The 22,964-nt window shown below is 42.8% G+C and overlaps 4 protein-coding genes across 6 annotated transcripts in view; 1 reads left to right on the top strand and 3 right to left on the bottom strand.

Moving 5' to 3' along the window:
* Positions 1–2,912, bottom strand: part of DIXDC1 (DIX domain containing 1) — an 83,112-nt gene extending 80,200 nt beyond the window's left edge. The window contains exons 1-2 of the mRNA XM_079101612.1: positions 2,671–2,912; positions 1,200–1,291 (exon numbers count right to left, since the gene is read on the bottom strand). Coding sequence (XP_078957738.1) covers positions 1,200–1,256 — 57 coding nt within the window. The 5' untranslated portion in view covers positions 1,257–1,291; positions 2,671–2,912. The remainder of the gene's footprint in view (positions 1–1,199; positions 1,292–2,670) is intronic.
* A 91-nt stretch (positions 2,913–3,003) lies between these two features.
* LOC306638353 (uncharacterized protein C11orf52) lies at positions 3,004–14,837 on the bottom strand. 2 transcript variants are annotated; one of them, XM_079101673.1, is made up of 4 exons: positions 11,057–14,837; positions 10,142–10,276; positions 4,366–4,427; positions 3,004–4,132 (listed from the first exon to the last, which is right to left on the bottom strand). In XM_079101673.1, the coding sequence occupies exons 2-4, from the start codon at positions 10,212–10,214 to the stop codon at positions 3,884–3,886; spliced, it is 384 nt and encodes a 127-aa protein (XP_078957799.1). In that variant the 5' UTR covers positions 10,215–10,276; positions 11,057–14,837; the 3' UTR covers positions 3,004–3,883. The 2 variants fall into 2 exon arrangements, with proteins under 2 accessions (XP_078957799.1, XP_078957798.1); XM_079101672.1 differs by adding an exon at positions 5,336–5,373 and having other exon boundaries at positions 3,006–4,132; positions 10,142–14,837.
* A 141-nt stretch (positions 14,838–14,978) lies between these two features.
* HSPB2 (heat shock protein family B (small) member 2) lies at positions 14,979–16,332 on the bottom strand. Of its 2 annotated transcripts, none has more exons than XM_079101668.1 (2): positions 16,098–16,332; positions 14,979–15,469 (listed from the first exon to the last, which is right to left on the bottom strand). In XM_079101668.1, the coding sequence occupies exons 1-2, from the start codon at positions 16,189–16,191 to the stop codon at positions 15,177–15,179; spliced, it is 387 nt and encodes a 128-aa protein (XP_078957794.1). In that variant the 5' UTR covers positions 16,192–16,332; the 3' UTR covers positions 14,979–15,176. The 2 variants fall into 2 exon arrangements, with proteins under 2 accessions (XP_078957794.1, XP_078957793.1); XM_079101667.1 differs by having other exon boundaries at positions 14,979–15,631; positions 16,098–16,321.
* A 731-nt stretch (positions 16,333–17,063) lies between these two features.
* CRYAB (crystallin alpha B) lies at positions 17,064–20,668 on the top strand. The gene is made up of 3 exons (XM_079101669.1): positions 17,064–17,443; positions 18,525–18,647; positions 20,326–20,668. Exons 1-3 carry the CDS (start codon positions 17,243–17,245, stop codon positions 20,527–20,529), a joined length of 528 nt encoding a protein of 175 aa, XP_078957795.1. The 5' UTR covers positions 17,064–17,242; the 3' UTR covers positions 20,530–20,668.
* The last annotated feature ends 2,296 nt before the right edge of the window (positions 20,669–22,964 follow it).

The raw sequence follows: 22,964 nt of genomic DNA, 5'->3' as shown, positions 1-22,964 counted from the left end.
TCAATATCTGGTACCAAAAAAAAAAAAAAAAAAGAAAAGAAAATTACAATGTTTACCAACATATGTTCCCCCAATAAAACAAACATTTTAAGAATTTCATATTAAGAAACATGGAGTGAACTGGCCATGGTGGCACACACCTGTAATCCTAGTAGCATGGGGCAGCTGAGGCAGGCAGGTTGCAAGTTCAAAGCCAGTCTCTTCAATTTAGCAAGGCCCTAAGCAATGTAGCCATACCGTGTCTCAAAAATAAAAAATAAAAAAAGGACTGGGGCTGGGGCTTAGTGGTTAAGCTCCTCTAGGTTCAATCCCTGGTGCCAAAAAAAAAAAAAAAAGGAAAAGAAAGAAAGATGGAGTGAAAAAAAAAAAAAAAAAAGCAAAGTCAAAAAGCTTGCACATAAACTGGGTGTGGGGGGCACATTCCTGTAATCCCAGCTACTTAGGAGGCTGAGGCAGGAAGATCATAAGACTGAGGCCAGCCTCTACAATTTAGCAAGACCCTGTCTCAAAATAAAAAGGGCTAAGGATATAGCTTAGTGGTAGAACTCTTCTGGGTTCAAACCCAATACCACAGAAAAAAAATTTTTTAAGCTTACACATAATATGATCTCATGTAGAACATTTATGAAGACAAAAAGGCTGAACAAATTATTCCAAAATATTAACAGTGTTGGGGCTGGTTGTGACTCAGTGGTAGAGTACTTGCCTAACATGTGTGTGGCACTGGGTTCAATTCTTAGCACCACATATAACTAAATGAATAAAATAAAGATCTATCAGCATCTAAAAAAGATTTTTAAAAAAAAACATATTAACAGTGCTTACTTCTGGATAGAAGACTTGTAGCCTGGTGGTTTTTTTTTTTGAAATCATATTTTATGATTTTTCTCAAATGCTCTGTAATTATGTTATTTCTAAGACAAACTTTAAAAGTCTTTTAAACAATGCATATGTCCTTATTAACTGCTAAAGTTTTTCAACTTTGTCTGATTTTTTTAATTCCAGAAAAAGACCATGAATCAAGGCTTATGTGAGCTAAAATTTCCATAAGGAGAGGAAACAAGAAAAGAAAGGAAATATAACAATTCTGTTCTAGGATCTTAGTTCTAATGGAGAAACCCCCCACCCTCCAGATGTAGAACTGTCCTGAAATTCCAGTAATGTCACCACGCTCCTCTCAACAGTGCACACAGACTTACAGAGGGCTTTGCTGGCACCAAGGAATTACAGAATCTCATAACCACTTGAGTCCCCATCTTCAGAGTCCCCAGAAGAGTCAAATCAGGGCCACCTTAAAATAGGAAAAGAATGAATGTGCAAATATACAGGAAGAGAATGAAATTCCACAAGTAAACCAACAAGTGGGATCAGGCCCTTCCCCCAACCTACTAACTTAAGCATCTTGAAGTACCAGAAATAAGACCCTGGTTGACAGGAAATCTAACCTAAAGTAGTATAATCACAACAGGGCTATGCCAATGGCATTTTAAATCCTAATTAGTTATGCTTTCATGGTAATAAAGAGTGATGTCTCCTATTCATTTCCCTCACTCATTCACTTATCAGTCAAGGACCATAGACAATATTCTGAAGAAAATTAGGAGAAATATTGGGAGCTTTGCTTTTTGGCCTTTATTCTTTCATTCCCAGAATTCAACTTTAACTCCAAAATACATAATTCTAGTGTACACATGTGTGTATAGCATTTGAAGTTTTCAAAGCAAACACTGGAAGTAGAGGTATTTTTTTTACCCCCAGGCTAACATACAGAAAATAGGGTAGGCATAAAAAAAATGAAATTGTCATTTGCAGGAAAAATGAATGGAATTTGACACCATTATGTTAAGTGAAATAAGCCAAACTCAGAATGTCAAGGGTCCTGTTTTCTCTCACATGTGGAAGCTAGAGAGGGAAAAGGAAAAGAAAGGGGGAGTGCGGGGGTGATAGAATGAAAAGCAAAGGAGATCGGTGGAACACAGGAAAGGGACCGGGGGGTTGGGGGAGAGTACTGGGGAGGGATATTGGCCAAATTATATTGTTATATTGTGTGCATGTACTAATATGTAACAACAAATCCCACCATTATGTACAACTAAAATGCACCAATAAAAAAAGAAAGAAAATAGGCTAGGAAGTTGCTCCAACAATTAGTGGTGGTAGCCCTCTGGTTCACCTTGTATAAATCCACTTGTACTATCTAGATCTGCGCCAGAGCACAAAGAGAACAAGCCAGTAAAATAATAATGATGATGAAGATAGTGGCAGCCAACATTTGAGTACGAACTATACACTGCTGCAAGTCCTTTAAATTCTCACAAGCACACTATGAAGTTGATACTATTCTTATCAACTTTTTTGTGCTGGGATTTCATTTTCAGTACTCTTACCTATTTTCAGAGAATAATCCCTCTTAGGGACCAACCGAGGGTCAGCGACATTTGGGGAGGAAGGTGTGCAAGTTGAGAAGGGGAAGAGCGATACCCCTCTTCTTTAAACTCTGAAACAGAAACTGCACACTAAGAATCTACAAGGCTCAGAGAAGGATCAGATCCTGATATTTCCGCCTCATTCTTATCTCGCCATCGCCCCCTCCGCATGTCCCCAGTACCCCGATCTGGGCGTTCAACTCGTGGTAGTATTTTCCAGTTGCCAGTCACTTTTATCACCTACCTTTTAAAGCATCGTTCTGTCCGGTTCAGCATCTCCGTCCCCAGCCCTTTTGGACTGGGCCTGCACTTTCTCTGGCGTCGCCGCTGCGTTCTCGCTGCCATGGTGACACGGAGGCGTCCGCCCTCCAGCAGCCGGCACGAGCCAGCCGCGACCGGCCCTGATTCCACACCCCAGCCTTCCGGACCCCGCCTCCGGTTGGCCCACGCCAGCCGGGTTAGATCGCGCCCCAGACCCCGCGGACCCGGATCCCACCTCCTGCCAACCCAGACTCCGCCCCCACCGCCCCGGACCCGCCTCCTAACCCACTAGACTACAACCCCGGCAGGCCTTGACCCCGTTGTCTCCCTGGCCACGCCCCCTGTTAGTCTGGACCCGCCTCATGCGGGTCGGGGCCCCGCCCAGGGACTTTCTTCAACCAATGAGAGTCCTTCCGCTGTTCGTCCAAACCACACCCCAGTCCCGCCCCCAGCGCTGGCAAAGAGAATGAGTCTCCCAGGCGCCTGTACTGGTTGAACTTTTCGGTTCGGCGGGGACCCGCTGCAAAACTCTGCCCCAGAAAACGGACCAGGCCTGTTCCTCACGCCATTTATTCATTTAGCGGCTCCACGGGACAATAGCTACCAGTTCGGCCAAGAGGAGTTTCCGGGTTTCTCCGTGCTGTTTGGTGACCTGAAGTTCTCAGTGGTCAGTGGTTGGAGAAAGCTTCCTCCGTGCCCCCATGCCCCCATTAGCCTTCCTAGGTGTGGAACCGTTGACCCCGCCACTGAGGGAACTGCCCAAGCCAACCCCGGGGGCTGTGTGCAAAAGTTCAGAATGGTTTTCCAGAGCATCTCCTCTTCAACTTTGGAGTTTAAGGTGTGTAAGAGATTCCATTAAATAACACCTAACATGATCAGCTTATCATGAACCTGTTCTTTCTGCACTTCAGAGCCCGAATAATGTTAGGGGTCAAAAGACCTACCTTCCTGCACAGTCCACTTAACCTTTTTTTGTTGAACTCTTCCACCCGTAACTAACCCAACCACAACTCCAAGCTAACGATGGCAAATAAGCCTAGAAGAGAGGCTGGAGACATCCACAATTCCAAAGGGCTCTAGAACTCTTTAAGATTAAAGGGTGGCCAACATCTCTGGGCCACCCAATTCCCCAAAGCAGTGAATTCTCCCCACAGGAGTAGTGGCAAAATGATGGAAACTGTCCTTCCTCTGGAGGCTCACACCAGAGTCCCATTCTTGCTGTCATATCGAGTTGTGGCCTGGGGGAAGCAAAGGGTGGCATACTCTGTAGCATTTTCTAAATACCAGTGTTTCACCTCACTGGCAGAGCGTGGCTGGGTAAGACTACACACTTGAATGTCTGCATAATGTAAGTTGCTCTCTTCCAAGGTGAGGTCTTGACTCCTCTTTTGAGAGATGGGCTGCTGTAACACCTGCTCATACATATGTCCTCTTGTTTCATGGTCCTGCAAGGAATCGACAGAATTAAGGAAGATGCTTGGCTTGGTTTTGCCCCTCAACGCCAGTGCAGGGCGAGTTAGACTGATGTCTCTTACTTTGCTTCTTTGGGGATAGAGGAGGCTGGGCAGAACCAGCAAATTCTACAGATGACTGAGATGTGTCTGTCCCAGGGTTAAAAAGATGAGTACTGGGATCCCATGTCTGAGTAGTCCCAAGAGGCGAGGAGGCCTGTCATTACCTTTGTGCAATTCTGCTGCAGCTGTTGTTGCTGCTGCTTCAGTGTGCGTCTTGCTTGGCTCCCTGCAGGGAAGAAATTCAACTTAACTCCATTCTCTCTTCTCTGTTTCTGCTGAGATTGCCCTTTTCAGGTCTCTAGTAAACTACTGTAGTGGGCTTTCTACTCTCCCTGCCTCCATTCCCACTTCTTTCACTTCTACTATTCCTATATCCGAACTCCTTCACAGGGTACACCATCTGGCCCTTTCACAATCTGGTCATAATATCTTCCAACCTCATTTTTCACCAACCCCCGACATAGTTCCATAAATATATATTAAGACTCTGTGCCAGATTCTGGGGATAGAAGAATAAGGAGGCTGTTTTCTCTGCTTCAGGGAGCTTACAGATTACTAGGGCAGACAAATTAGTAAACAGACTATTACTACGATGTGGTAGTAAGTGCTCAGTTACACCAGAGGGCCACTTTCAATCAAGTCTCTCTCGCTTTCTCTCCTTTCTGTGTCTCTGTATGAACTAATTTCTCAGCTAAAGCCTTCTCTGCCTTCTCTCATTCTCCCATGTGTGTATATCTATTATAGCACAAGTAGACGATATTATCATTATTTACGAGTCTACCTCTCGAACTTGATTTTCAGCTCTTCCAGGGTGAGACCATGTGTCCTTCCCCTTGTGCCTCTCTGCCTCCACCTCACAGAGTGGCTCACATTCAACATAAGTGCTCTGTGATATTTACTAAATGAATGAAAGAATGAGTGCCCAACCCTACCACTCTGAGATAAGAGAAAAAATTAAAATTCACAAGTTCAGGGCTGCCCTTGAACCCAGTAAACTAAAGATTCTCTTTGATGTACTATCTCCCTTTATTCCAAGCCCACTTCCCTTTTTACCCTTATGCCCTTTCCAAAGATACCAGTTGTGTTGTCTTCTGGGGTAATTTGCTTTACCCCAGGGCCCTCTCCCAAAGTTACCTGTTTTCTTTTTCTTCTGGAAAGTTGATGGACAGCTCCTGTGATAGGAAAAACAGATCACCTATGTGCAAGAGCTCTGGCCTCTATCTACTTTCCTTTATCACTTGCTCTGTGGTCTCTTTAATATTCCCTAAAGATTCATCCTGAGCCAGGTTCAGCCTGAAAGCATTTCTCAAGGGTACCTCTCCCAGATGGATGGTTCTGGAAGGTAGAGTGGTACAACTGACATAACCAAAACCAAAATACAGCTTTAGGCAACCAGCACTACTTGCCAGGGATGTTGCTGGCTTTGAGGGCTATTCTGGGATTGTCTAACAAGCTAATCCCAGCAGAGGGTAAGGGAAACCTGCCAAATAATGGGATATTCCTGGATCCAGAGACCCTCTTGCTTCTTCTTCAGTGCTATTTTTTCAGGGTCTTTACCAACCTGAGATTTTCATTCTGGGAGCTTAAAAGGTGCCACAACCAGAGCTAACTAGTTAGGGCCCCTCAAAGTCCTTTTCCAATAAGTGACCTCCCTATCCACTTCTCTGTCCTTGTTTTTAATTAACAGAAAGTGAGAGATGTTTAACCTTTAACGTCCTTTGAAGTACTTTGTCTGCAGCACAGGGAGCACTGAATTTGGTGTGTGACTCAGCTAGCTACCTTTCCCTCACTGCAGGGCAGAACTCTAATATTAATTTCTGAGCCCCTAGGGTCCCCAGTGCAGCCAGTGTGTCTATATAGTTGTCAACAGTTTGACATCCAAAGAAAGAACACTTGTCTGAGGAAATAGGCTGAATAGTTTAGGACTTACTCAGATGCTTTTTCTTGCTAGTACATTTCCAAATCTCACCAGAGCTGACCCTATTTGTCTGTCTGATTTCTCCTCTCCCTGGGAAGTTTCCTTCTTTTGCTAATTAAGAGAGAGGAGACAGACTTCTACATCATGTTAACTGTACTACTGTAGGGAAAAAAAAAATCAGGATTTTTCCTTATACTCCTGATAGAGGTCTATGTTTTGGTGTGATTTTTGGTTTTGATGCCTGCCTACCAAGTTGAGAGCAGTTACAGTCCATTCAAATGCTACAAGTGGTTCAGCAGAAAAAACTTGTCTTTCAACTTCCTCCTCTGCCACTTCAGTTCTTGCTTTGCGCTGCAGCTGCCCCCTCATAGTCTTATCCTAGAAGCCAGAGAATCATCTAATTCCTTGCCCCTTGTCATTATTACTTTCCTAGTCATTTTTACTTAAATGGATAGAGAAAATAGTAATTCCAAGAGACATGACTTGCCAGGTGCAGTAGCATACACCCATAATCCTATCTACTTGGGAGGCTAAGGTAGGAGGATCACAAGTTTGAGGGCAGTCTTGGAAACTTACTGAGATCCTGACACAAAATTTAAAAAAAACAAAAGGGCTAGGGAGGTAATTCAGGGGTAGAGTGTCCCTGGGTTTAATCCTCAGTTCTGCAAAAATAAATAAGTAAGCAAACAAACAAAATAAAATAAATGACTAGGGCTAACCAATTTTAGTAAACAGAGCCTGTTCCCAAATTGGATATTGCACAGTGCCTGGACACAACCCAGAGTGTTAATAGGTGACAATTTATTTTTACATCAGAGTTCAGGAAACTAAATGGGCACTCACAGTGGTAGTGGGTTCAGTCCTTCCAAAATGCAATTGGAAATAAATACGAAAAGCCGTAAATATAAACACATGTACTCTCTGATACAGCAATTCTATATCCTAATAATTCATGTGCAAATATGGATACTCTTTCTAGCATTGTTTATAATTTCAAAGAATAGAAAACATCATGAATGTTTAATATTTGGTGACTGACCAAATAATGGTATACTCAGTCAATGGAAATTTATGTAACCACTTTAAAAAGGATGTTGGGAGAACAACTAGTAGCATGGAAAATTTTACTTTTTATTAAGTTAATAAAAAGATAAGAAGTAGGGCACAGAGATGCATGCCTGTAATCCTAGAACTCCAGAGGCCGAGACAGGAGGATTGCAAGTCTGAGCTCAACCTGGGAAACTGAGTAAGAACTTGTCTCAAAATAAAAAATAAAAAGGGCTAGGGATGTACCTCAGGGAAGAGTGCCCAGTCATCTCTGGGTGCTTTATTGAGTTTATTTATTTTTAATAGATTTTCATTTTCTTCTCTTGGATATTTTCCAAATTTTCTGTAATGAATATCTATTACTCTTTGGGGGCGGGGGTTTACTGGGGATTGAACCCAGGGGCACTTAACCACTGAGCCACATTCTCAGCCCTTTTAAAATATTTTATTTAGAGACAGGGTCTCTATGAGTTGCTTAGAGCCTCACTAAGTTGCTGAGGCTGGTTTTTGTGATACTCTTGCCTCTGGGGTTATAGACATGCACCACTACGGCCCACTTGTCTGCTTTTATAATCTAAAAAACAACAACAAAGAATATTTTTAAATAAAAATCTTCACTGTCATAATATCATTCAGTCTTTGAAGGTTTATTGAGATAACTTGAAATAGAACCATTTTTATTTGATCCTATTAATATTTTAATAGAAACAAAAATAGAGATGGCTAGAATGTCTGTCATAATGTTTCTAGAATGGGCTTTAGAGTCAGACTGACTGTGTCAGGTTAGCTGTAAGACTTTCAGAAGGTTTTGAACCTCTCTAGTCCTCTATTTGAGTATTAATGAGGATGTTAATAGAACTTAAACATCATTGGGCTGGGCACAGTGGTACACAGTTGTAATCCCACTAACTTGAGAAACTGAGGCAGGAGGAGATCCGAAGTTCAAGGCCAGCATAAGCAATTTTGTGAGACCCTATCTCAAACTAAAGGATTTCCCAGTGGCTGGGGAGGCTGAGACAGGAGGATCAAGAGTTCAAAGCCAGCCTCAGCAAAAGTGAAGCACTAAACAACTCAATGAGACCCTGTCTTTAAATAAAATATAAAATAGGACTGGGGATGTGACTCAGTGTGAGTGCCCCTGAGTTCATTCCCTGGTACCCCCCTCCACAAAAAAAAAAAAAAAAACAAAAAAACAAAAAAGGCTGGGCTTTGTAACTCAGTGGTAGAGCACCTTGGATTCAAAAAAGAAGACAGAGGAGAAAGAGGAGAGGGAGGAGAAAGAAGAATGCATGGGAAGGAAAGAAAGAATCTAAACATGGGACTATTGTAAGGATAAAATAAAATAGTAAATGTAAGATTAAGCACATTACTTTCTATAATGAGCATCAATAACAAAGCTGACTAAGATGATTATCAATAATTATCACCCTCAGAAAAGAACAAACCAGGGCTGGGGTTGTGGCTCAGTGATAGAGTGCTTGCCTAGCACGTGGGAGACACTGGGTTTGATCTCCAGCATCACATAAAAAAACTAAATGAGCAAAATAAAGGTATTATGTCCATCTATAACTAAAAAAATTAAAAAAGAAAAAAAGAAAAAAAAAGAAAAAAAAAAAAAAAGAAAGAAAGGAAAGAACAAACCAGTGATGAGAACACAAACACTTGGGAAACTGGGGAGTGAAAGAAGCTGTTATATGCCTTTCTCTAGAAGCTGTTCTGTGTTCTAAATGTCCTATTTCAATAGACATCTTACTGTTTAAGTGTGCTTTGTTTGTTTGGTTTTTCATTCCTAACAACATTCTGGGGAGACTCATACATTTGTTCCCATTTTATAGATGGGTCAACTAAGGCTTTACAACTTTGGGAACTTATTCAAGAAGGCAGGGATCAAATTTCCTTTTATCAGTGTCTTCTGCCTCTATCACTGCACCCAGTACATATAGCATATTCAATAAATATTTGTTGAATAAAGGAAAAAATGACTAATTAGTAGGGACAGGACTTGAATCCAATGTACTGACCCTATGTCTTTTGTGCTTTGCAATGTACCTTGTTTGTCTCTTTAAATATTGGGATACTTTTTTTTTTTTTTTTTTTTTTATAAAGGAGACATCCTTAATTTTGGTGCTGGCCACAGAATGATATAGGCAGTGGTCAGGATTAGGTCTTAGAGTTCATGGAGGTGGTGAAAACTGCAAAAGAATACCACAAATAACTTAGTAGGCAGTTTTCACAACACTATATCCTTTGCTCTTCAAAACAAACCAGTGATCTAAACAATAGGAGTTGTGTTATCTATATTTTACATGTGAGAGCACAGAGAAATTAAGGGACTTACCTAAGATCACACAACAAATAAATATGAAAGTTATATTCACATATTCCATGGATATTCTCCTTACCACTTCCACCCTTTTAAACAGACATTTGTTTAAAGTTGATCTGCTTGATCGGTGATTACTAGTGGTGAAAGAATGGGACATGAGGTCAGGCAGGCCTGGGTTGGAATCCTGCTTTACCTGCTTTCTGGCCATGTCACATGAATTAACTTCTCATTTCTCTGAGCCTCAGCTTTTGAGCTAGCTATAAAGTGGGAGGAGGGGTAAGACCACTTACTCACAGAAGTATTGGGAAAATTAGATGATATTGTAGAGTGCCTGGCATAGAAAGCTCTTCAATGCTACAATTATTGTTGTTACCTGGCGAAGAAGGGAGAGAAGGGGAAAAGGAAGAGAACAAAGAGAAATGATGCCAATTCACCATGTCCAGCCCTGCTAAGGACACTGGAGTGGGGCATGGCTGTGTTTTCTAAGGTCTCCTGAAAGGAGTAAGCGTGGAAGGAGAGTGTGCTCTGGTGTGGAGACCAGAAGGTGCCAGGCTGAGGAAGATGGCAGTGGGAGGCACTATCTCCAGGTTCTCTGATTTCCCCACATACACCAACAGAGATGATACCGCCTGCCCTTGCACATACTCACCAGTTTCCTCTGCAGCAGAGCTGGTTTCCCATGGCGTATGGTCTCCCAAGGAGCACAGCTGTTTTTCCGACATAAAGAGGCTTGCGCATTTCCTGGTTCCTGGTTCAGCTTTCGGTGGCAGCTCCCAGGGAGTCTCTGTCAGTGTCAGATTTCAACCTAGCAGGTTGGACTTTGGAAGCCACCTGCTGGAATGATTCCCAGGTGACTGTTTCCAGCCAAGAGTGGAACAACATACAGAGGCTCCAGGTGACAGCTATCTCACCTTTGGGATTTGAGGCTTCTCTTAATGAAACCATGAACTTTGAGCTTCAAGCTTCAAATAAAAAAGAAACCTAAGATGGAAAAGGACTCTGTATTCCCTTAGGAAACGTTTCTCCACTAGATCAGGCTGCCTTTGAAATATAGCCTCCATAGTGGAGTAGAGTCTCCCTTATGTTCATCAAGCATCTCTCAAATTCGAGTTTCATTCCCAGTGTAATTGGTACCAATTTTATGATTTCTGTCCCCAATCTGGGTTTGAGTACTAGAGCCTCTTGGAAGCTGAATTTTAGGGAAATGGATTTCTTTTGTATTCTCTCTTGCTATTGGAATTAATGTGGGCAAATCACTTAAACTTTTCAAGACTAGGTTTCCAGGATTGTAAAGTAGAAGTACTAAATTTATCATCTAATCCCCTTTCTGGAATAGAATCAGATGATTCTATGATTGGAATGGCCTCAGCACTTCTTGACCACTCACTTTCCCATCCTTAGTTTCAGGACTACAAAATCTTCACCCAGCTGCTGCATTGTCTCTAGGTTAGACTCATTCCCCACTCTCCAGTACCTAGGATGCAGCTCAGCAAATTCCCCTGTAGAATGAATGAGCTCTAGAAAAACATGTAAAGCCCATAAATCTTATTTTTAGTATCCTCACCTTATTTTTAGTGCCTTCCTCAGATGCCCATACTCAGCTCTGGACTCCTCAGAGCACACTGGACTCTGAACTTCTCTCTCCATCTTCTTAGAAAAATGGTGATAGGAATGACAACCTCATAGGATTGTGGTGAAGATTAAATGAGACACATGTATGTAAAGCACTAGCTCAAGGCCTGACACACGAAAAGCTCTCAGTAAGTCTTGGCTGCTGTTATTATTATTGCTTCTTGTTCTTATCTAATTATCTGATGGTAAAGCATCTTATATTATTACCTTGTGCCCCAATCACTGCACATGCTTCTCCCCTGAAGATAATTTTGTAGTGTACCATTAACTGTGTTCTTTTAATCCTGTTACCTGCTCATCTCCCCCCAGTCAAAAGCTATCAATAGGGCTAGAGTTGTAGCTTAGTGGCAGAGTGCTTGCCTAGCATATGTGAGGCACTGGGTTCAATCTTTAGCACCACATAAAAATAAGCAAATAAAATAAAGGCATTCTGTCCATCAACTACAAAAAAAAAAAAAAAAAAAAAAGGATAAAAAGAAAGAACGAACTATCAGTAATTTCCTATTAGCTACACAATAGAGTTCCAGCATCTTTTTTTTTTTTTTTTTTTCCAGGTACTAGGGATTGAATCCAGGGGTGCTCTACCACTGAGATACACCTTCAGCCCTTTACATTCCTTTAAATTTATTTTGAGACAGGGTCTTGCTGAATATCCCAACCTGGCCTTGAATTTATGATCCTCTTGCCTCAGTCTTCTGAGTATCTGGGATTACAGGAATGTGCCCCTGCGACTGTTTTAAAGTTCCAACTATGGAAGGCACATGAAGTCTTTCATAATTTGGTCCCTTTCTAGCCACCTCTTCGGTAATTTACAGGAAATCACTTAAAAGATTTTTAGATAACGAGGAACTAGCTAGAGTGCATTTGTGGCAGAAAACCTGACGTGCTTTAAGCAACATTAATAGGAATGTAGAGTGATAAATAACAATGTTGATTATTCTACCTAAGTCTCTAGTAGTCAATCTATGCTTTGAATAATAATTTTAGATCTGTGTGTTGAATTTCAAGTTACACTGTCAAATGGCAGTATATTCAAAAGAAATCTGGGTAGCACGTGGTATGGAAAGTGCTATAAAATAGAGCTGAAAGCTGGGTGCCATGGTACACGCCTGTAATCCCAGCGGCTCCGGAGGCTGAGGCAGGAGGATTACAGGTTCAAAGCCAGCCTCAGCAACAGTGAGGTACTAAACAACTCAGTGAGACCCTATCTATAAATAAAATACACACCAAAGAAAGGGGGCTGGGGATGTGGCTGGGTGGTCGAGTACCCTAAATTCAATCCAATCCCTGGCACCGCCCCCACCCCCACAAAAAAAGAACTAGGCACAATGTCCCAGGAAAAGGGATGTGTAAGAAAAGCAAGATGATTTACATTTAATCATTTGAAGGACTTTAAAGTGAAAGATGGATTGCATTTGTTTTCTGGACATAAATAGACCAATGGACAGAAGTTACTGAAATGCAGATTTCAGTTCAACAGAAGGAAGAATTTGGGGCTGGGGTCGTGGCTCAGTGGCAGAGTGCTCACCTAGCATGTGTGAGGCACTGGGTTCAATTCTCAGCACTGCATATAAATTAACGAATAAAGTAAAGATCTATCAACAACTAAAATAAAATTTAAAAAATAAAAAAGGAAGAATTTGTAAGTTATGTCCAAAAAAGAAAATGGAGAGGGCTACTTGATGAAGTTTTAAGTCCTCTGTCATTCAAACTGCCCCAGAAGATGGACATAGTGGCCTAGCTACTTCAGGACGATGGCCAGTTTGAGGATAGCCTGGGCAACTTAGTGAGACTGTCTAAAAATAAAGTAAAAATAGAACTGGGGCTGTGGCTCAATGGTAGAGCGCTGGGAGGCTTCAAGCCTCAGCACCACATAAAATAAATAAATAAAAATAAAGACGTCCATCTTAAACTAAAAAAAAAAAAATATTGGGCTGAGGTTGTGGCTCAGTGGTAGAACCCTTGCCTTGTACATGTTCGATTCTCAGCACCGCAAATTAAAAAATGAATAAAATAAAGGTCCATCAACAACTAAAAGAAATATTTTTTGAAAAATTAAAAAAATAAAAATAAAAAGGGCTAATGATATAACTTAGTGATAGAGTGCTTGCCCAATATATGCAAGGCCTTGGGTTTGTTCCTCAATAATGAGAAAAGAAAAGGGGGGAAAAAAGATTCCAGAAGTTGATTAATGACTTTAAATATTTTCTTTTAAGGAATCCTTTCCTTTAGGCAAAGTTCAGGGGCTGAGAATGTAGCTCAGTGGTAGAGTTCATGCTTTTTAAAAAATATTTTTGGTGCATTATTATTATACATAATAGTGGGATTCATACGCATTCATGCTTAATATGTGCAAGGCCCTCAGTTCAATCCTCAGTCCCCAAATAAATAAGTGAATAAATAATGCCCAATTACAAAACAGAATAATGTGAAGTTATTCTGGTTGAAGTTTGAGTTTCTACTTCTTTTTTTATTCTTCTCAACTACATGGTAAGATTTCTGAGAGTATATAAGGAAAGACTATCGTTTTTATAATTAACATTTATAATGTATATCCCCCATAATGCATTACTTGGAGTTTGATAAATATTTGTTGAATGAATGAATGAATGGATGGATGGATGAACAAACAGTTGAACATAATTTTATTTCTTTTAAGTGCATTTTTATCTTTAATGAAAGACAGTCCTTTAATCAATAATCAAATTCCTTAAATGAGGATTCTTATCCTGGGGATCTACAAATCCTTAAAAGGGGTAGGAATGGGGGTACAGTGGTACAGTGGTAGAGCGCTTGCCTAGCATGTGTGAGGCACTGGGTTTGATTCTCAACACTGCATATAAATAAAGTAAAGGTCCATCAACAACTAAAAAAATATTTTTTTAAAAAAGCGGTATGAATGGATCCCCCGAACTGTGAAACTATTCGGAGTGTTGTCAAATTTGGGAAGCATGTGCATTTTTCTGGTAAGAGTATCTATAGTTTTGTCACCCCAAAAAGTTATGAAAAATCACTTCAATGGAAGAATTTCAGGTGTCCACCACCATTGGGGGAAAAAAAAAACTTTGGGGCAAGGAAATCTTCTAATGCTCTCCAAATCATAGACATGCACATCCTCTCGATTGTAAAGAGTTAAGTGTGGGCATAGACCCCAGGCTTTCCTGAACACATCATACCCATAGCATTGAGACTTTACTTACAAGGGATGCTTCCCTGGCAATTACCAACACAGTAAGAGGGTTAGATCCCTGCATTTAGTCTTGGATTAGGTGAAGGGATGCAGTAATTCCTCTTTCTGAGATGTTCCAAAATCAGAGACAATGCTTCCATGTGGGCCTCCGCTGCGCAGAGGATGGGGAGGCTGTGGGGTTCAGTGATAATGGTGAAGGTTGTACCCATGTATGCACACTCAGTCCCTCAGAATCAGAGACTATTTCAGAGGACAGACCTTAGTATGGAAAAACAAAGCATTCACTCCAGGGCTTTAGGCAACTCTCCCCAGCCAAAAATCATTTTCCCAACCCCTACCCAAAAAGGGCCAGACAGTCTGGAGACCCTTGTTTTTGTGTTTCTAATCACCAGCTCAGACAGTGCCCTCTGGGCTGTTTGGATGGCATATCCCTTTTCCCTCCCAGGATCACTCTCTCTTTTGTTGCATTGTGAGAAAATTATAACTAGGAATTTGATCTGGAGCCAGTGTTAGCTTCCGGCAGTGATCTCAGCATCCAAGTGTGAGTTCAGGGTACTGTGACGTTGAGCACATATAACAGGACCTTTTTGTCTAATGGCTCTGACCTCCTCCTTCCCACCCATCCCATTTTCCAGGCCACAGAATACTGAGCAGTACAAACAAGGCCCTGAGATTTGGGTTTATTCAGCTCCACCCAGAACTAAACCAAACACTATGACATGTCCCAAAAGACCAAACCATACACTCTGGACCATGCACCTTTCCCTTCCCACAAAGATGCTGCTACCTCTGGGGTGGTGGGCAGCTGCTCAAATCACCTCGGAGGTAGAAAGGGACTTGCTGGGTGCTGGGTCTCTGGCAGTCAGGACTCAACTCTGGCTGCTTCCTCCTCTTCCTCTGGATCAGGAGGTGCAGGGAGCAGGGAGATGTAGACCTCATTGACCTCTGTGTCCAAATGTCGGCCACCACGTGGTGCCTCCAGGTTAAGGATGCCATCATGGGAGAGAGCAGCTTTGACTCGCCAGGGGTCGACATCAGCAGGCAGAACATAGGTGCGGCAGAACTCTCGGGACACGAAGCCATGGCGATCCAGGCGCTGGGGGTGCTTGGCAGACACCTCCAGAAGGTTGTCCACAGTCCTCACAGTCACCTCGTCTGGGGTAAAGTGGCTCACGTCCAGAAATGCCTGGAACTTGCCCTCACTGAGCCTGAGCTCAGAGGCCCCTGCCCTGCTGCCCTCCCCAGCTTGGGTGGCCCGAGGCCGGACATAGTAGCCATGGTAGAGGGTGGGGGTCAGGATCTCTTCTGGAAGTAGGCCTGAGGGGCAGAAAGAGAAGGCAAGAGGCAGGATGAGGGAGGATAAGGTGGGCACAGGGTGAAATGAGAGCTCATGAGATGTGGGAATGGGAAGAGCAGGAGGGGAGTCAGAAGTAGAGAAGGGGATCTAGGCAGGCAGTGGGAAGAGGGCATTGAAAGGAAACGAAACTGCAATGGAGTAGGGAAACCAAGCCAGGACTTGGTGGGTAGAAGGGGCTCAGGAAGGCACACCAAGACAGGAAAGGAGCAGGAATAAAGGCACTGCAAGTTCCATGTCTGTCCAGAGGTCAGTAGGAAGGGGAGAGAGCCCTGATGGCGGGGGTGAAGGGGGGAGTCTGAGTGGAGACGGTTTGCCCCAGGAGTTCAGTTAAGCCTGAAGTGGGGTGGAGGCCAGTAACTTTGGGAGGTCAGCCCAGAATTTCGGGAGGTGGGGGTGGGAGGCACTGGGGTGGCGACCAGCCCATACCTTCGCCAAAGCGCTGCTCACCCAGGCGGCTGGGGTTGGCGAATTCGTACTCGGCGGTGGCCGGGTGGGCATGTGGCACTGAGCGGCCCGACATGGCTGCAGTCTGTCGGTGGTTCTGGTCCGAGGTGCAGCCCCAACAGGCGCAACGCGACCCCTCCAGCTGCCCGGAGAGCCAGCGCTCAGTCGGAGGTGGAGGCGGGGTCTACACCACCCAAAATAGTGCGGCGCCTCAGCGGGGAGGGTAGGGAGCAGGGGCCCCGAGTGCAGTGACGAGGGTGTGACCAACGCCGCCAGACCTGGACCCCCAGTTCCCTCCTCCGCACACGCTTCAGCTGTCGCAGGGGGCCTGAGAGGACAGCTGGGAGCCCTGGCCCGGGAGTGAGCTGGGGAGGGGAGCTGGTGCCACGCCAAGCCTATTTGAGACCCTCACCAACAGTTTGCACATTTCCACATCATCTTTTCTCCTCAGTCGCAAGCACCATGCACCCTACTTCATAAACACTCTGGATTTAATGTTATGCCAGCCCCACAGCATAAAAGATGTGAGAAACTTTTCTACCCTTTTTGGGGAGCAGTGCCCAGATTGTCAGGGTCTTCTCCTGAACCCAGGTCAACCCAGGGCACCCAGTACCACGCCTGGTACTGACATATTGGCAGTCACTGCTCTCCACTAGGGACCCACAAAGAGTTAATGTCCCTGGGGCCCAGCCTAGGAAGATTCCAGTCCCTGCCCAGGCCCAAGATAGTTGCTGGCTCAATTCCCCTGGCATGCAGGACTGGAGAGGAGGAGGGGCATACCACCGCCTGCTTGGGATTCCTGACTCTGTCCAGATCTAGAGAACAGGGGGTGGGGGTGGGTGCCACCGGGTGTGGACAGAAAGCTAGGGAAACAAGACCATGACAAGTCACTGGCCAGCTCAGACGTGTTTGTGTTTCTCTTTTCTTAGCTCAGTGAGTACTGGGTATGTGTCACACTGCCAAATCCCGGATCACAAGTCTCCATGAACTGGCGGTGAGCTGGGATAATAAAACCCCTGACATCACCATTCCAGAAGCTTCACAAGACTGCATATATAAGGGGCCGGCTGTAGCTGCAGCTGAAGGAGCTGACCAGCCAGCTGACCCCCTGCATTCACTTAGCCGCCATGGACATCGCCATTCACCACCCCTGGATCCGACGCCCTTTCTTTCCTTTCCATTCTCCCAGCCGCCTCTTTGACCAGTTCTTTGGAGAGCACCTGTTGGAGTCTGACCTCTTCCCAACATCCACTTCCCTGAGCCCCTTCTACCTTCGGCCACCCTCCTTCTTGCGGGCACCCAGCTGGATTGACACCGGACTCTCAGAGGTGAGTCTCCCCGTTGCCAGGACAAGAGCCCTTCTTGGAACCTCCTGAACATTCTCTATTTTCCCTTTCTTCCCTGCGTAAGCTATTTAGGCACATGTGTCCAGAATTGAAAAAAGGTGAAGTTACTAATGCTTCCTTCCCCTAGGCACTTGTTTCTATTTGATGCTCCTCTGTATCTCATTTATTACATTTTTTTATGCACAGTGAAGATCATCCTCTGTTCCCTAACTTTTAATTAGGATACCCTTTCTGGCTTGATTCATAATGATCTGCTAGGAAAAAGTTGTCTTCAAACTCCTTTATTCACCTCTGCTAGTATCTCATACTCCTAGCAGATTTTATTATCAAGTTCTAGAGCCCAGAGAGACCTCCCTCATCCAGAGCTCTTTATCCCCACTGGGTGGAGCTGGAGATAACAATCACTGTCTCTTCGGGTTCCCTCTTTATGATTTTCCAGGTGCCCTAGGGCTGTGGTAGGGCACTGGCCTGGGGCCAAGCCTTATATGGAAATAACCAGAGTCCAGTCTTAGGACCCTCTTTTGTTCTAAGAGTGGGAAAATGGGGCAAACAGATAAGGTTGACAGAGGCTATCACAGATAAGCTCTGGTTTAAAATTATTTAAGTGTGAGTAAACAGCAGCTGAGTGGGCAAGGGCTTTGAAAGGACAAGCAGGACCAACAGAACATTCCAGATTGAGTGAGTGGGAAACTTGGCAGAGAACTGAGAAAAAGAAGGGGCCTTTGTCTCATAGACAAATGACAAAGCCTGGCACTGGGGGTCAGAAAGGCAGCAGAAGCCAGGCCCACATCCATGTCTTGTGACTGGTCTCCTAGGTGGTCAGTATTCTTTCCTGTGCACCTAAATAAAGTTTGGGCCTAATGGCCAAGAAGTAGGCCTTAGGTACCACTGTGGTGGCTACCCCGAGCCACAGAGGCATGTTTATTCAAAAGGTATTTTTAGTGCACAAGAGGAAGATGAGATAGCTAGATAGAAAGCGAGTCTGCAGAATGATGAGACTGCAGTGTAATTAACATTCTTGCCATTTTTTCTCTTTCCCACTCACTTACCTTGCTGTTTCTAGATGCGTATGGAGAAGGACAGGTTCTCTGTCAACCTGGATGTAAAGCACTTCTCCCCAGAGGAACTCAAGGTCAAGGTGCTGGGGGATGTGATTGAGGTGCATGGCAAGCATGAAGAGCGCCAGGTATGGAGTTTCTTTTCTTCTGCTCATTCAGTGTACCCTGTACGCCAGGTACTGCCATCAGCCTCTGAGGCTAGAAAACTAAATTAGGGATAGAATTGTTGTTCTTGTTTGCCCAGAGAAGTGGTTGTTGTTCTGATTGCTTTGGATGGAATGTTCACTCCCCATCTAATGCAGGGGTTTTCGACCTTGGCTGCATTAGAATCATGAGAATTTTTTAAAATTCCAGTGTTCAGGTATACCCCAGACTAATTAAATCATAATTTTTAGGTAGTATAACTCAGGCATCAGCATTTTTAAAAAGTTCCCTGGGTAATTTCAATCTACAGCCAACTGAGAACCACTGCCTTAGGCATAGTGTTGTCAGACACTTGGTTGCTTTACATAATTACATTAACTACGTGTACCCTGAAGCACTGGAGTTTGTGACTTTTAGATGTTCAGGAATTAATTTCTCTTAAGTCCATCTGAATGTTAAACTACTTGGTTTGCCTACTTTTCTGAGTTTATCAGTACCTAACCCCATAGACCATGAGGAAATCAGTTAATTGAGAGTTTATTTAGATAGATGTTTGGAATTCAGCAGGCATAAAGGTTAGGGTCAATAACTGTTTGTTTTTTTCTTTTTTTTTTAATCACTGATGATTGAACCGAGGGGTGATCTACCACTGAGGTACATCCCCAACCCTTTAAAACACTTTTTAAAAAATTTAAGACAGTGTTAGCTGGGTGTGGTGGCACATGCCTATAATCCCAGTGGCTCAGGAGGCTGAGGCAGGAGAATCTCGAGTTTAAAGCCAGCCTCAGCAATAGCAAGGCACTAAGCAACTCAGTGAGACTCTGTCTCTAAATAAAATACAAAATAGGACTGGGGGTGTGGTTCAGGGGTCGAGTGTCCCTGAATTCAATCTCGTACAAAAAGAAAAAAAAAAAAGAAAAAGAAAATTTTAGATGGTGTCTTGTTAAATTGTCCAAGCTGGCTGGCCTTGAACTTATGATCCTCCTATCTCAGTCTCCCTAGTAGCTGGGATTATAGGCCTGTGCCAGCAGGCCTGTTTAAGGTCAGTAACTCTTTGGGGGGGGTATCCTGAAAAATGCAGTTTTCCATGACTTTCTGAAAATTTAAAAATTGCTTTTAAACAATGATAACTCAGAACCTGGGCAAAACCGGTATGGCTTAATGTCCACAGGCTGTTTCAGTTTTGCTCATGTGATTTCAAATTGTATCAGTCTCCCTGGATGGAGTCTTTATTTTTTTAAGCAGCAATCCTGTGTGTGTGTCTGGAACATTCTGGGACATTCCTGAAGAGTCAGGACAATTTCTGGGTTTCTTCAGTGACTCAGATCCTCAATGACAGGATGAGATTCCAAATATTGTAGGTCCAGCCAGCATTGATCTAAACCTTTGGAAAATACCCCTTAACGTAACATCTCATCCTGTCAGAGTTATAAAGAACTATGAAGTTTTGGGCTGTTTCAGGTTTCTTAGACTCTTACTTGTAGGAGTGACTCTCTAGGCAACTTTATCTTACCCACAAACCTGAAATGAACAGTCATTATTATTTTGTCTCAAGTTATGGCTTTGGTCTCACCTAAGGGGAATGGGGTGTCTGAGTTCTGGGGAAGTGGCATTATTTCTTGTTCTTACTTCTTTGCTTCTTTCTTCCTTCTCATGGATTAGGATGAACATGGTTTCATCTCCAGGGAGTTCCACAGGAAATACCGGATTCCAGCTGATGTGGACCCTCTCACTATTACTTCATCCCTGTCATCTGATGGGGTGCTCACTGTGAATGGACCAAGGAAACAGGCCTCTGGCCCTGAGCGCACCATTCCCATCACTCGTGAAGAGAAGCCTGCTGTCACTGCAGCTCCCAAGAAGTAGATGCCCTTCCTAATTGCATTTTTTAAAATAAGAAAGTTTCCCCACTGGTGAATGAAAATTTTGTGACTACTGCTGAAGCTTATTAATGCTAAGGGCAGGCCCAAATTATTAAGCTAATAAAATATCATTCAGCAACAGACAGCTGTTTTGTGTTTGAATATTTTGTATGGTTTTAAACAAACACACAAATACAGCAGATCCATTTTAATCATCACCTTATGATTTGGGGGGAATTCCAGGGATTTTAGTCAGAATGACTGGTTCCACCACTTACTAATGGCAAAAATTTAGGCAAGTTGCTTAATTTTCTCCGTCTTCAGGCCTTCCACTTATAACATGGGTACTGATTTGTACAGTAAAGAGTAAATTAAGAAGAAAAAGTATGTAAAGCCCCTGGCAGAATTGGAGGAATATCAGAGTTCTTCTTTCTCTTTCTTCTTTGATTGTAGCTCTCAATTTCAATAAATGGAACAAATCTGAATGAACTCTAACACATAAAAGACATAGTGCATTTCTGAAATTAATTATATCAATATGGTGATCCTAGTGTTATTTGATATTTTTCTACCATAGTGTTGTCTTCAAATGATTCATAAAGACAATAAATAAGACTTGGGTGATTATCCTCCAACAAGCCCATCAGATATAGTCCAAATTATCCAGCAAACACCTAAAGTAAGGCTGCAAAATATTCAATAATTAACCATAAATGTTTAAATATTAGAATTATAATTAATTACTGATATATATTTCTGTTGTTTAGCTTAAACAAAGAAATACTACTCTACCAAAAAACAAACAAAACCATAACAACCCCCCCCCCCAAGAACAACAACAACCAAAAAACCCCCACAAATGTCTCCATTTTACTTTTGTGAATCTGGACAAACCTTCTGATTCACTTGATGAGAAAAGCCCTGCTATATGTTACTTGGAATAAATGTTTAGAGAGACCACTCTTACTTTTTACCAACTTCCAGTTGATTTCCAATTTTTTAACAAAGGCTGACCTTAAAGCAAGATTCTTGTTTTCACAAAGCCTACACTTTGGGAACTGACCATATTTTAAAATATCCTCTAGGAAACAGTTACCTAAATTTTTCATGATGCACAGGTATGGAGGTAGGGTAATATAAATTGCAAATCAATATAGGTTTGAAGTGTTTTTCTTAAAAACAAAAAAAACAAAAAAACAAAAAAAAACAAACTCCTATTCCAATAGTCTTTAATGCTCTGATCTAGCCAGAAGTCCCTTTTCTCTATCCTGATAGCCAATATTTTTTGACTGCGTAGCAGACACTACTGGCTGCCTAAACAACAATTGTTTACCAGCTTCAGCCTTGCCAACAGTACCCCAGATATCTTAAGGATTCACCATATTCTTCCCAACCATGTGCCTCAGGGAAGTGAACCCAAGCTGTAGTCACAGGTGGTCTATCTTGATTAGTTCAAATAAAGTGGGGAAATTCCCTCCCCTTGTAGTGATTATCTTGAACAGGATAAGATCCAACTATGGTAAATGAAACTGGAGGGGAAATGGCTGCAGATAATCCTAGAAATTATTTTTATTTAATTCCATTTTTGTATTTGGTGCTGGGGAATGAACCTAAGGGCACTTTACCAGAGCTACATTCCCATCCCTTTTTATTTTTTGAGACAAGGTCTCTCCAAGTTGCTTAGGTCCTCACTAAGTTGCTAAGGCTGGCTTGAACCTCTGATCCTCCTCCCTCGGCCTCTGGAGTTTCTGAGATTACAGGGCCTAGCACTAGAAATTATTTTTAAACTAAGAAAAGAGGAGTTGAAGGTATAGCTCAGTACCACAGCACGTGCCCAGCTTGTTTGATACCCTGGGGTCGATTCCCAGTCCTGCAAAACAAACAAAAAAGATACACATACATAAAAGCATAAAAGAGTTTTAGAAGATTCAGAGAAAGAGAGAGGCTGTTCATTCAAAAGGTTGTTATGGAATGTCTACTATGAGGACCCTTAGGAGAAATGCCTACTCTGGACATGAAAGGAATCCTGAATAGACATCCTCAACTGAATTTTTAAAACAGCATTACTGAGATATCACTTACATACTATACAATTCACCCAAACTATACAATATAATGGCTTTAATATAGTCACAGAATTGGCCATCACCACAATCAATTTTAGAAGATTTTAGTAGCCCAAGAAGATTTTATACCACTTAGCCATCACTCTCCAATGCCCCTACCTCAGCCCTAGACAACCATTCAGCTACTTTCTTTTTCTTTTTTTCTTTTTTTTTTGTTTTCTTTTTGTACTGGGGATTAAACCCCAGGGGTGTTTAACCATTGAGCCACATCGCCAGCTTTTTAAATATTTTATTTAGAGACAAGGTCTCACTAAATTGCTTAGGCTTAAGTTGCTAAGGCTGACTTTGAACTTGTGATCCTCCTGCTTTAGTC

The sequence above is a fragment of the Sciurus vulgaris genome, assembly GCF_902686455.1.
Source record: "Sciurus vulgaris genome assembly, chromosome: 11".
NCBI classification, from domain to species: Eukaryota; Metazoa; Chordata; class Mammalia; order Rodentia; family Sciuridae; genus Sciurus; species Sciurus vulgaris.
This window is presented reverse-complemented; position numbering and strand designations above follow the sequence as displayed.